The sequence below is a fragment of the Myiozetetes cayanensis genome, unplaced genomic scaffold (genome assembly GCF_022539395.1).
Source record: "Myiozetetes cayanensis isolate MyiCay16 unplaced genomic scaffold, myiCay2020 scf9, whole genome shotgun sequence".
NCBI lineage: Eukaryota > Metazoa > Chordata > Aves > Passeriformes > Tyrannidae > Myiozetetes > Myiozetetes cayanensis.
The window spans coordinates 20,151,782-20,165,138 of NW_026088185.1; the positions used below are offsets into that span (position 1 = coordinate 20,151,782).

General features: G+C 33.4%; 1 protein-coding gene across 1 annotated transcript in view; it reads left to right on the forward strand.

Annotated features, from left to right (window-relative positions):
- LOC126652968 (sodium channel protein type 2 subunit alpha-like) overlaps window positions 1–13,357 on the forward strand; it is a 72,997-nt gene that overhangs the window by 38,958 nt on the left and 20,682 nt on the right. Inside the window, 3 exon segments of the mRNA XM_050340275.1 lie at window positions 287–460; window positions 1,720–2,076; window positions 3,137–3,622. Of these exon segments, the coding sequence (XP_050196232.1) occupies window positions 287–460; window positions 1,720–2,076; window positions 3,137–3,622 (1,017 nt within the window).

Sequence of the window (13,357 nt, forward strand, 5' to 3'; positions counted from 1 at the left end):
CAGCAGATCACATCACATCATTTGCTGCATGGATGGTCCAGCACACACAGTCAAATCTGAGCTGGAGCTGAGCTGCTGACTGGTCAATAGCTACTATGTATGTCCTGATTTAGGAGTTAGTTTTCAATGGTTAGAAATACTTAGATGCCATTTGGAGAGAGCAATCAGCTGTTCTTTATTCCTATAAAGAGTAATGAGTATGAGAATGAGAACTGGATTAAAACAATTTACTCAGGTATATAAATTTCTCTTAACAACTCAATTAATTAATTCAATTTTGTTTTAGGTATTCACTGGAATATTCACAGCAGAAATGGTACTAAAGATAATTGCCATGGACCCTTATTATTATTTCCAAGAAGGCTGGAATATTTTTGATGGTATTATTGTTAGCCTTAGTTTAATGGAGCTTGGTCTTGCAAATGTTGAAGGATTATCTGTTCTTCGATCATTCAGATTGGTAAATACCTTGACAATTAAATATTTGCATGCAATTGTCTCACTCAAAATTAAAAAAAAAAAAGTGCTGGTTGGTGCCTGTAATGATTAAAATATTTTTAAAATATATTTTGTATGCTTCAGTAGCTCTCATTATTTTTCCTATATGTCTAATTTGCAAGCCATGTTTGATAAGGCATTTGTCAACTGATATCCTTCGATATCTTCTGGTATCAAAATTATCCTATTGATCTTCTATCCTACAGATATCCTTTTCCACCCTAAGTGCTGTCTTTTAAGAATTTTGTACATCTTCATCATACTGATTTCATTAAGAATAATTAGAGCTAAATATCTATAAATACGTACATATTGTCACCAACATAAAGATTCATGACATTTTTTTGTCTTTATATTGTGAACATTAATTTGTGTTACTTGTAAAGACCCTAGGCAGATCATGTCTACACATTTATTTCAGTGGGCACCAACTAAAAACTTTTAGTAACTCCATTGCATATAACAAAGGGTCATAACAAGCTGATTATGGTAACATTTACATTCAAATATTACTGAGTTTCTACTAAAAATGTATTTTAATGGCAATTAGTGTTGTACACAAACTAATTTATAGATGTTTTCTAGAGGCACAAGATACATGATTTGAAAGTCCTAATTACCAGTAGTTATCACATGACTCGAACACCTGAGTTATCTCCTAATATATAGAATAGGAAAGCAGTGAATTAGTTTACTGGCACTACTTGCAATGGTAACCAGCTTCACATAACATGGTTATGAATATTGTTTTTAAGTTAGTGTTTATGATTTGAATGGACATCACAATATCAGCATCAACTTTTTGCTTAAAAAAATTGTCCTCTAACTAAACATGAAAAGCTTACTGAGGTGCTGAGGGAAATGTGCAATCAAGCCAGCAAAAACGGTGTAGTGAAGGTGATGAAAAGAGTACAAAATTCTAAAATGTCTTGAAGAATTGTTCATCAACCATCTGTGAGTGGATGTTTAAAAATATTAAAATCAAATGTCACACAAACACAAATTTAGATTTTTTTTTACTGTGTGCATCACTTGAATGAAATGTTGAACAATGCATTTTTGACAAATACTTCATGTTCACTGCTTTCCATTAAAATAATAATGTGTTCCTACTGAAGAACAAACTAATCTACAGAAATTGATAAGCTCTGCTAAATGACTTGAACCTAGCTTCTATTGCATAGCTAACACTAATGATTCCTCTGCATTTTTGTTTTGCAGCTTCGAGTTTTCAAATTGGCAAAATCTTGGCCAACTCTAAATATGCTGATTAAGATTATTGGCAACTCGGTGGGGGCTCTGGGGAATCTCACCCTGGTGCTGGCCATCATCGTGTTCATTTTCGCTGTGGTTGGGATGCAGCTCTTTGGGAAAAGCTACAAGGAATGTGTCTGCAAGATCTCCAGTGACTGTGAACTTCCACGCTGGCACATGCATGACTTTTTCCACTCTTTCCTGATTGTATTCCGAGTGCTGTGTGGAGAATGGATAGAAACAATGTGGGACTGCATGGAGGTTGCAGGCCAAACCATGTGCCTTATTGTTTTCATGCTGGTCATGGTGATTGGAAACCTGGTGGTACGTGGTGAATATTTTTGAGCATTAACTAATAAAAATGTACAGGACTTAGAGCTAAGCAATGAAAATGTTTGCTGAACTTTTGTTTAGAAATAAAAAATTAATCCAAATGTGCTAATTTTGGGTGAAAACATATGCTGTCCCTTCTTTTTTTCACTCATTTCTATACACTGAAATACTCTTACAATGGGTACAGGAATTTAGAAGTACACCAAAATGCCAAATCAAACACCTTGTCTGCAGCTAATTTAGAGGTGCTGTTTAAATTCAAATGTCTTCCTCACTACCCTTGAAATAATACAGCTTATGCTGCACAAGCTCCTGGAAAGCTGCTGCTTCAGAAGTACTCTCATTACAGCTAACTCCAGCACTTGTACTTCTGACTTAATAAAAATAATGTATAGTGTAGCTGATCTTGTTTAGAATATCTTGAATTTACGTACTGAACTTTTGGGCTTTTTAGGTGTAAACCCCAAAAAACTAAACACAGAGTGATTGGCCATCCAGCGTAAAAATGCATTTAAAAGCTTCTAACTCAAAATTGTAGAAGAAACATTTATAGAAAAATTTTAAATCAAGCTGACAAGTTAAAATGTGAAATTGCAATTGCTAAATATTGAATTGGTGAGAACTTCTTAGAAATCAATGTTGTAAATAGAATGCACCATTGACACTTTATTTTTCAGTTTCTTTTATTGTTAAACTTTGTGGTTCATTCTGATAAGCTTAAAACCTATAATTCACTATCTGTCAGAACTGTGTTTCTTTAGTGATATATTTTAACATGATTAAAATTTTTATAATATAGAGTTCAAAATGTTTGTACCCTGGTCATTTCCGTGACCTTGCAGTCTTGACATTGTCAACAGAAATGTGCAGAGCTCCAGAAAGTTATTTATGATCAACAACCTGCTCTACTAATTTCTTTAGAACCACAGAATTGTTTAAATTGGAAAAGGCCTTTGAGATCATCAAGTACAACTGTTAACCTAGCATTGCCAAGTCTAACACTCCTTATATGTATGTATTTACTATACCTCTGTATTCTCTCATCTTTTAGGTACTGAACCTATTTCTGGCCTTGCTGCTGAGCTCATTTAGTTCAGACAACCTTGCTGCTACAGATGATGATAATGAAATGAACAATCTCCAGATTGCTGTGGCAAGGATCCAGAAGGGAATAGATTATGTTAAAAAAAAGATACAGGAGTTCATCCAAAAAGCCTTCGTTAGAAAGCAGAAATCTTTAGAGGAAATCAAAGCACTTGAAGAGCTAAACAACAAGAAAGACAGCTGCATTTCCAATCATACCGCTGTTGAAATAAGCAAAGATCTGAATTATCTCAAAGATGGGAATGGAACCACCAGTGGTGTAGGCACAGGCAGCAGTGTGGAAAAATACGCAATTGATGAAAATGATTATATGTCATTCATAAACAACCCAGGCCTCACTGTGACAGTGCCCATTGCAGTTGGAGAATCAGATTTTGAAAATTTAAATACAGAAGAATTTAGCAGCGAATCTGATATGGAAGAAAGCAAACAGGTAAGATTTTTCATATCTTAACAATTAAATGGTCATGCCTTTACATGTTTTAATTACATGTTTAGAGTTGTTTAAAAACTGTATTATCCTGTGTAAATATATTTTATGTTTTATAATTTTATGTAACTATAATTCAAGAAAAAAAAATCACCTTGTATGATGGTATAGTAGAGGGTCCTCAGAGTTTATATTTTTGGTACTTTGTTTATTAACATTTGGAAGATGTCTGGTTTTAAATACGATTATTTCTTTCACAGTTTTATGAGGTTTTAGGACTAGCACACATTTCATAAAGCATTCTTTATGTAGTACCTACAATGCAATAAGAATTTCTGGAATAAGAGTAGAAGGATAAGGAACTATCACAAGTACACAGCTTTGCATACCCAAGCAAATATAAGTGGAGAAAAAAATTTTTTTGATAGTGTAGTTCTAAAAATTAACCCTGAGACATCACAAATCAGTAATGTATTCTGGATTGTCTAAGAAGTTTTGTGAGCAATATTCTTATAGATTTTGGGTTCAGAGACCACGGCTGATTTAATCAAAGTTGCAGGTACCAATGAATGTCGCAGTAAAGCGGTATCTCAAGTTATGGTGGAGATCAGAATGATCTTGTAATATAGATGTGTGTGGAAACAACTTACTTGAGAGCTTTATGCTATTATTATTGTGCAAAGTGACAGAAGCTGGTCTAAAAACCAAATGCCATGTGTTTTGAAATCTAAGTGGCTCAAATACCAGAAGTGATCATGAACAGGTGCTAATGGTATTCAAGGAAAACTTTGTTTGTTGAAGTAGTGATCAACAATGAGCTAATAAATGCATTATCAGAATATAATTATATTCAGTGCCATTAGAAATCTGGGAATTTTGAGGTTTAAGGGGTCAGGAACCATGGCTAAATTTGTTTTGAATTAGATTAGAAGTTGTGATGTTGTTTGATAACTCACTGATATGAAAGGGTTTGTTTACCATAAAGAAAGCTCTTCTATAAAGAAGCCCTGCATTCATGACTTTATCATAGCTGTATAGCTGCTATATTTGCAAATAATTATGTATTCCTCAGCAATATCAAACTATACCACATGAAATTAAGGGATCCACTGAATCATAGTATGGGTCTTTTGCTAAATAACATAAAGGAACATAAAGAGTGTGTGCTTATTTGCAGCTACAAAGAATGTTGCTCTGTGTAACAATTGTAAGATGAAGAACAAGATATTCTATCACCCAGCTAAGTTGCTCAGTTCTGAAACAAACGTTTTCAAGGCAGATATATAAGATAGTATAGCAGTAGTGCTTATCCATGGCAATTTAAGAATGTAAGAGGTGCAGGAATTGTAAAGGAATGTAAGTTATGAGATCATTTACAATTACCAAAAAAAAACCCATTCAGAGTGACTCTGAGTCAGAGTTCAGTATTTTTCATGTAAACTGATCTAATAAAAATTGTCATTTCCAATGAACTTTTAGCAAAGTCTTCTATATCTTTTCATATATTACGATTTTTTAATTACATTTTGCTATACATTTATTGCTTTCCTTATGCTTAGTTCTGATAAATACAATGATGAGTGCCTTGCTAGTAACTTCCTTTTATGAAGTTACGAGTCTAGAAATTTTCTGTATTTGTTACTTTTTAAAAGGTTTGTAATATGCATTAGGAAGCTGAGGGGCTTATAGTCTGTGCAGATGCTAAATGTGTGGTTACATGACATCTCATCCTCAGCAGCAGAACAACTTGGGAAGTTCCCATCCACACCTGGCTATTGATCCCCTGGCAGTGTTTACCACTTTCTCTGCCTCAGTTCTTGTGGGTCTGTGCTATAAGGCAGGTCACTGGTTGTGCCATAGGTATTATTTGTTTATTTCTTCTGTAAGGTAGATTGAATGGCTCAGTTTACAGTGTACCGCTGTATATTCTTTCAAAAGAGCTGAGGACAAAACAAATGCAATGCAAAGACAGAAACTCCTCTGCTTTCCAGGTGATTTTGTGATGTGTGTATACAAGAAAAAGGAGTAAAAGCCCTTGTTGTTATGCTAAAAAGTTCTGAATACCAATTTCAAGGTGACTTTCACAAGTCAATTGCTCTGTTCATCCCCATCTTTGCTTGGTTCAGGCATTATGCTTTTGTATTCTAAGGTCATCCTGAAGTTTCTGGAGGGTAATAAATCAAAAGAGATTTTGTGGGTTTTTTTTATGGACTCGTATCCATATGTCTTCAGGAAGAGAAACCAAATCCAGAAGTCTGTATAAGCAGTTTGAAAGTGGAAATTTCAGGAGACTGTGGGAAATCCAGCAGTAACTGATAGATGGTGTTTATAATAAGAAATTTTCAATGGAGTTAGGATAGGTTTAGCACTTCTGTGCAGCCTCAGTGTTTCCTTACAATTGATACCATTACAAAGCTGGAGCTGTAAAACTTCCCTCAGATTCTGCTCTCACACAATGTTTGGCTGTCTGATGTGTATTCATACAGTGCAAGTGTGCAAATGGTGAACAGTATCTAACCAGACAGTGCCCTGAAAATTGTGAATCCTGTATTACTTGCACTTTCAGCTCTGGATTCCTTATTCCTTTAGGATGATTTCTAGGGAAAGGATAAAGTGGGTTTGTTTTTCTTTTATTGTGTGTATATAAATCCACCAGCTTTGGTAATATATGAACAGATGTTCTGGTGAAGGTTCCCAATCTTCTCCTACGAAGTCAACAGTACTGTTGAATCTTTTCCTGCCTTCTGACTGTCTTTTAAGGAAGATAAAGAGTCCATTGTTGCAGTGTTTAAGTTACCTCTCTAGGACAGTACACCATCATTTGCTTTGTTTTGCCTCTCAAGGCGTACCACTGAGAGAACATTTCTGCCAGAAGGCCTGGTCTGCAAAAGGAGGGGTAAGAGATGGGGCAGAACTTTCCCTGCCTTAACTGTGGCAGTGCTTAGCATTTAAAATACTTTGAAGAGGTATCCCCTGTAATAACATTTTATTTAACAACAGAGCTGTGGGAAGCTACATCTGCACAGGAACTGTAAAATGATTCATATTTTTCTGGTGTCTTACTGACTGTAACTGACATTAAGAGCAGAATGATTATTTGAAGTGTGTCATGCTAGAAGTGGGGTAGAGGCTGTGTACCCCCGAGGAATATGCCAGGAGCAGGTAATTACTAGAGAAATTGCAACTGAGGGTGAGTGAGAACAAATTGTAATATTTCCTATTTTTATTATCAGATATACTGTGGTACAAAATAACTCTAGTCACAGAGCTTCTTTTGGAAGGCTAGTTCTTTTTCTCCTGTTTGTTTTAGGGGTTTTGTTGGTTTTTTTTTCTGTTTCATGAAAACACTTTCTAATTAATTTCCTAGTTAATAACTTCCAAAATCTGCAAGAACCTATTCTGAAACCCAGTTGCACCTTTCAGACCTAAACAAGATCTTTCTAATACATATCACTAGAAATTTGAGGAACATTCTGTTTGGATGAAACAGGACAATAATATTTATTAGATTATAAAGTTACCCACTGCTTTAGAGCAATAGTTAGCTGAAGGTACCTGGAAGAAGTGAACATTTCATTGGTACTTTGCAGGTCTTTGAAATAATAATCAGAAAATAGAGGTGCAATATCCAATGAAATAATCTTCACAAAAAAACCCCAGATTTCTGTTCTGAAAGTAAGATACTTGAGACCATTAATTTTGAAGATAATAAGAAAATTAGAAGTAACTAAAGGGGATGATTTGGTGGGTTTTAATATTAGCACTGCGGGTGCTGTTTCTATTATAAAATATGCTTCTAATCAGTGAAATGACTACACTATGTTAATCTTACCAAACATGACTCTTAACTATTGTATATTGTATATGCCACTTAACAACTGTTCATTATATCTGAGTCACAACTTTATAAATAAAGTTTTGCATTTCAACATGGAAAAATAATTTCAAATATATTCCTTGGTTACAGAAATTTTACAACTAAAGAAATGTATATACCTATAGGCCTCTATCATTCGGAATTCCAAAACCCTTTCTATCTACAGTATATATACAGTAAGTACAAATTCAGAATGCAGAAGTAAGACTACTCAATTGACTTCTGAAATCAAAGCAGATGATTTTGATAAAATTAAAAATATCCTTCATCATCTGATCTACTAAATTTTCAAAAAAAGGAATAAGTTCGGTTTTCTGATTGGCTTCACTAGTGCCTTTGTGCCTGGCTGAAGTTAAAAAGATAAGAACACAGTCACTGCATTCACAAAAGTTAAGCATTATCATTGGGCTTCAGTAAATTTCTTAGCCAAAACAGACCCAGTAGTATTTGATCAGTTTGTTGTAAGATTCTTTTCCACGTTTAAAATGTCCAGCAACCTAAATTATCTTTTGTAAAACTGACCAATTCTGGGACAGTATCTTCAAAAGTCACAAATTATTTAAGTTATGGACTAGCTGTGGATAATGATTTAAACCATATCTCTGGATACACTGATGTTCCACTGTAAGACACTGATCCAATCCTCTTTTGAAAGAATTAGGCAAAGATGATAGAGTCAGAAGTGTATAACATACTAAATCTAGACTAAAAGCCTACACAATATGATAATTCATAATATTTAATCTGAATAGAAATTGGAGAAATTTATTTTCATTGAGATCTAGAAGTTCTATCATTATTAGAGGATGAAGGAAGCCATACAACTTCAAAATATTTTGCTTACTGTATGTATATATTTTTCGAATAAAAGAGATAATCACTTAGTCAATTAAATCAAGACTAGAACATGAAACAAACAAACCCCCTTAAAATTCTCATTAATATGCATTAAGCACTATATAAATACAGAAATAGTTTCCAAATCTGCTAACCATGTCTTTTTTAATTTTATTCATTCATTTATTTATGCATCACAATTTCTCAGTGCAGATTACTAGTTCTAGCTTCTGCATTTCTAATTTCTCTAAAATAAACTAACAAGCTCTGTAGAAAAGTTTGTTGAATATTACAGATGGTATGTATTTCCCTTTTTCCAACTAATAATAAAATATTTAATAATTATGTTTTAATTGTGTTAAAGCCATGTTTGAATTAGAGATTCCAAAAAGAGGAAAACTAGTGATCCTGTGTCTTGAACTTCACTACCTACCATTCTTACTTCTCACAGGGGTAAAACCAAGCTGGAGCAATCAAGAATGCAGCTCTGGTGCTTTTTAACCAGGTAGAGCAACGTGTCACCACTTTCACACAGGTTACCTAAGCAAGTTATACATATATATGTATATATATATATAATCACTTTTTAATGGATTTTGACTGGCCTGCATGCTCTTCAGCTATGTACCTTCCCTATCCATTGCAAGACAGTAGAAACATGCACAGCTGCTCTCTGCTGAGTCACAAGACTCACATCACAGCATGGTCAGGTGGGATTGGCAACCCCAAGATATATTTTTTAACTCTGCTAATGATCTTTCTGAATATTTTAATACAGTTTTTAGCAATAACTGCATGCTCTTCAGGTTTTGAATTATGGATCATAAAAGTACTGGAATGTTTTACGCTAAAGAAGCCAAAGAAAAAGGGAGCATGCATAGTTTTTAAAAATAAAAACAACCCTTTTTGATTCAGCCCTTATAAATGTAAGTATTTAATGAAATGTATTAAGTGATTTATGAAATTATTATGGCCATGACTTCAGCTCCTTGTTGAATAACATTTGATTTATCGCAGTAGCTACTTGCTTAAAAATTACAGTGTTAAACTTTTAAAACTACAATGCACTGTAATGCAAATATCCAAGATCCTACAAACTACACTGTACTCATTTGGACAGTGCATATCTTGAGTTTTATAAACTGAAAGCAGAGAAAACAGTTTCATAATTTCTAAAATGACAGCAAATAACTCTCCTTAACGCAGTCTCAAAGCAAAACATTTTACAAATCCTCTTTTCTCTAATCTTAAACTCATTCATAAGTAGTGGTTTTTTGGAAGGTGTTTCACAACAGTGGTCTGTAAATGAGTTGGGGGACTTCTGTGTAAATTAGAAAGGCTATAGAGTAGTCAACGTAATTTTTATAAAATTCTGTGTATATTTACCCTGAGGCTTTTTTTCATAATAGCAAACATGGGACAGCACAGGAGTCAAAGTTACATGAAACTAAGGAGGTCAAATTATCCTAGTAAAACTAGGCATCAAAATTTTGAAGGGATTGAAATTTCAGTCCTATAGCAGGATTGAAAGCTGTTTCCTTTAGGCAGTTTACTGACTTCAAAAGGATCACCAAGTAGTTAATTTTGTACCCTTGATTATAATGCAGTATCATCTACTTATAATATATAGTAGTCTAAATTGCCCAGAGATGCCAAAAGAAATTAATATTGATATGTATTCCGAAAATTCTCAGATTTTACTGATTAAATTTTAAACCAAGATATGCTCTAAACATCAAATAAAACTCTAATGAAAGAGATTTTTAAAGTAATTTTCTTAATATTATATAAAAATCAAAGATCATAACATCTGAGATTTAAAGTCAGTTTAGAATCATCAGTTTCCATTATTTTATATTTTTTCACTCAATTACAGTGCAGCTTTCAAGATTCAAAGGATAAAACCACATGGCTGGATTACTAAAGGCAATTTGTAATGGCTGAATCCCTTTATTTTATTGTCACTTGAATCATGAAGCCATTTGTAAAGCTTAAAATTTTAGTAGCCTTCTCTTGCTCTCATTGAAATCTAGAATAGAATCAAATGAGAGCAAGACTGGGCGTTAAGTGAATGCTTTTTCTTGTAAATGGGCACACTAATACGCTGTTGGTCAAAGCTTGTTTTAATGATCAAAGCTGTTGGTAAAAGATGCATTGCTCTGAAAGGACATTATGGAGGCTGATTATACACACATTAACCAAGTACTTGGGTTTTGGTGCTGAAGCATTTTTTTCTGTTATATTCTACACAATAATATTTATATTACTGTTTTCAGCAAAATATAATCCCATTGAGGTAGTCTGTTTGTTTTTTTATTTTTGTGTGTGATATCCACAGTATTGCTCAGGCTTCTGCTCTAGTCAAGCATGTTGTTTTGCTGATTCAGGCCTTGAGAATGCTGCATCATAAGCAATCGCTTTCAAATGTTTCCTTATAAAGGAAAATGTGATATCATTGAAGACGCAAATAAGTGTTTATAGGCCATGGTGTGTTCTAGAGGCTGATAATCACATTTCTGAGCTGAAAAGAAGATTGTGCTAATCTATCATGTATCTTGAGCTTCCTATTAACTTTATTAGTTTCATTGCTAGAAAGAATATCATTAATGTCACCTTATTTAAAATATATTGGTTCTTTCCTAATTTAGGGTCTTGAAGCAAAGAAGAGGAGTTTTATTAACTAATGAGGTTTTTTCTTAAAAATGCAGTTGTTCAAGATTATTTGAAAAATAGTGAAGGGAATGCTTTATGTGAAAATTATTTAAGAGAATTATAGTAGGATTTTTTTTGTTATAAGTTGCACTTTTGTCACGTGGTTTTTTAGCAACTATGCTGACAGGACTATCTGCAGCAGAGTTTACATTGAAAGATGCAGTTAAAAATTTGACTGCCTTTTAATTTGCACTCCTAGATTTAGAATTGATGCTTACTGTGAACCTTTGCCTTGCTGCTGTAAAGTCAGTAATTGATTTAATGATGATGGATCAGACCATGAATTAGTCTTAATTTTCCTAACTTGAATGTGACAGATAATTATTTTCACAACATTTGTTTTTTATTTAATGAAGAAACTGCCTATAATTTCAATGAAAAGTTTCAGACTTCTTATTTCTTGGTATTTCTATGATATATAAAAAGAGAGTTAATTCACAAGTATTATTTCCTTTTTAAAAGACAGAGAACCTTATGTGTGGATAATAAGGTGGTGTGCTAATAATGCTTAATGTAGCATACGTTACTGGGCATTTCAGTTTGTAAATGTAATATAGATGATGAAATTTAAAATATTCTCACAATGTAAGATACGCAATATTTTATTCCAGACTTACAGATTTACATGACCAGTAATAAATGATTCCATTTAGAGGCAATATGTCTGTAACTATTTTACATATATAAATTCTGGAAATCATAGAGGAAGCGGAGTATGAAAAAATGAAACAAGGAATTTTAACATGTTTAGTAAACAAAACCCCTAAACTTTGGAGGCATCTAGTTCTCAATGTATTTATCCAAATCTTTTCACATTTATCAGAAGGATTTTTCATGACAGATGATGATATTTAAAAAGGGAAAGAATGGTTTTTAAACTCATACCTGTGTGCTTGTCAGAAATCTTTTCTATTATGTGACAAGTCCTTTATTTTTGGTCACAATGCAGTAACAACCTGATGTCTGAGTGACCCTATATTGATTACATTTGCACATGTGTGCAAAAGGCAGCTTCTTGAAAATTAGCCCTGAAAATTATCCATTACCCAACATGACTTTTAGTTTAAACTTCATTCATCTCATGTAAGAGTTGAATATGAGGAAAGAATTGATTACAAAGCTATATTAAGATATATGTGCCATTTACTTAATTTCTGGCGGAGAAAGCCCTTAGCTGCCAATATATTCTCCTGAAGAGACTGGCTTTTAACTGAAGAGTTAAATAACAAGTTTTAATTTGCAGCAGTGTCTCTGAAGAAGAAGAGACTACATGGAAATGCCTCTTTCAAAAAACAAGTTATTGTTTATTATTTGTTGCAAAACCTTTCAAATCTTCTGAACAGAAGGGTTTTTTTATATTCTAAAAATATCACTATCTTGAAAACTAAATGCAAAACGTGGTTGCTATTAAGCATTCTCTCAACAAAATTGTATAGAAAGGTCTTCATCCTTTCTCTACATGGCCTTCATCCAGAGGTCAAAGGACATGATCAGATTTGCTAAACTAAATCCACAGGTCTAGTCAGTGACCAAATGCCCTTTTATTACATCAGTATCTGTACAATTTAAAGTATTTAAGTTAGAGGTGCATTCTACGTCCCCCCTTAAAATTCCTATGTACTATTGCTACACAGGGTAAATCAGAAGAATTTCGCTACCATGATTTTTTTAATGTCGCTTTCTGATTACAAGCCTTATTTCACGGTTAAAGAGAATGTATTTTGGATGAAAACAATTAAAGACACAACAGTATTGACAACTGAAAACAAGTTATAAACTCTGTCTGATTATTGTGTTTGTTGTGTGCATTTTTAGCAGGTTTGTCCTTTCAAAATACGCTTTCTTAAAAGGACAAAATTATGGGCAGTCTTGCATGACTGATGAACAGTTTGACCTGATCAGAATTTGAATGTACTTGGTAAAAAGTTTCTTTATTTGAGTTGGTTTATATCACTCTCCAATTCTTGCAGTTTTCAGATCTAGAAGTGCTTTTACTGTAGTAAGGGCTATAGTATTTCACTGTACAAAAAAGTAGTAGAATGGCAGAAAAATTTGGGGTAGAAAGGACATCAGGAGGTCTTTCAATAAGCACATGAGACAGGAATGCAAAGAAGGTATTTTGGATCTGTTAATTTGTGCTTTATGCAAAAATTAAATTGTGCAGAAAATTGCCATTAAATGCTATTATATTTACAGCTTTTAAATCCAGATAAGGTGTATGTTAGTGGAGATTTCTGTTAGTTCATTTCACTCAGAAAACTAAGACACATTTTCAGTGTAATCCAGTATAATAGTAAAGAAAATGAAGTAAT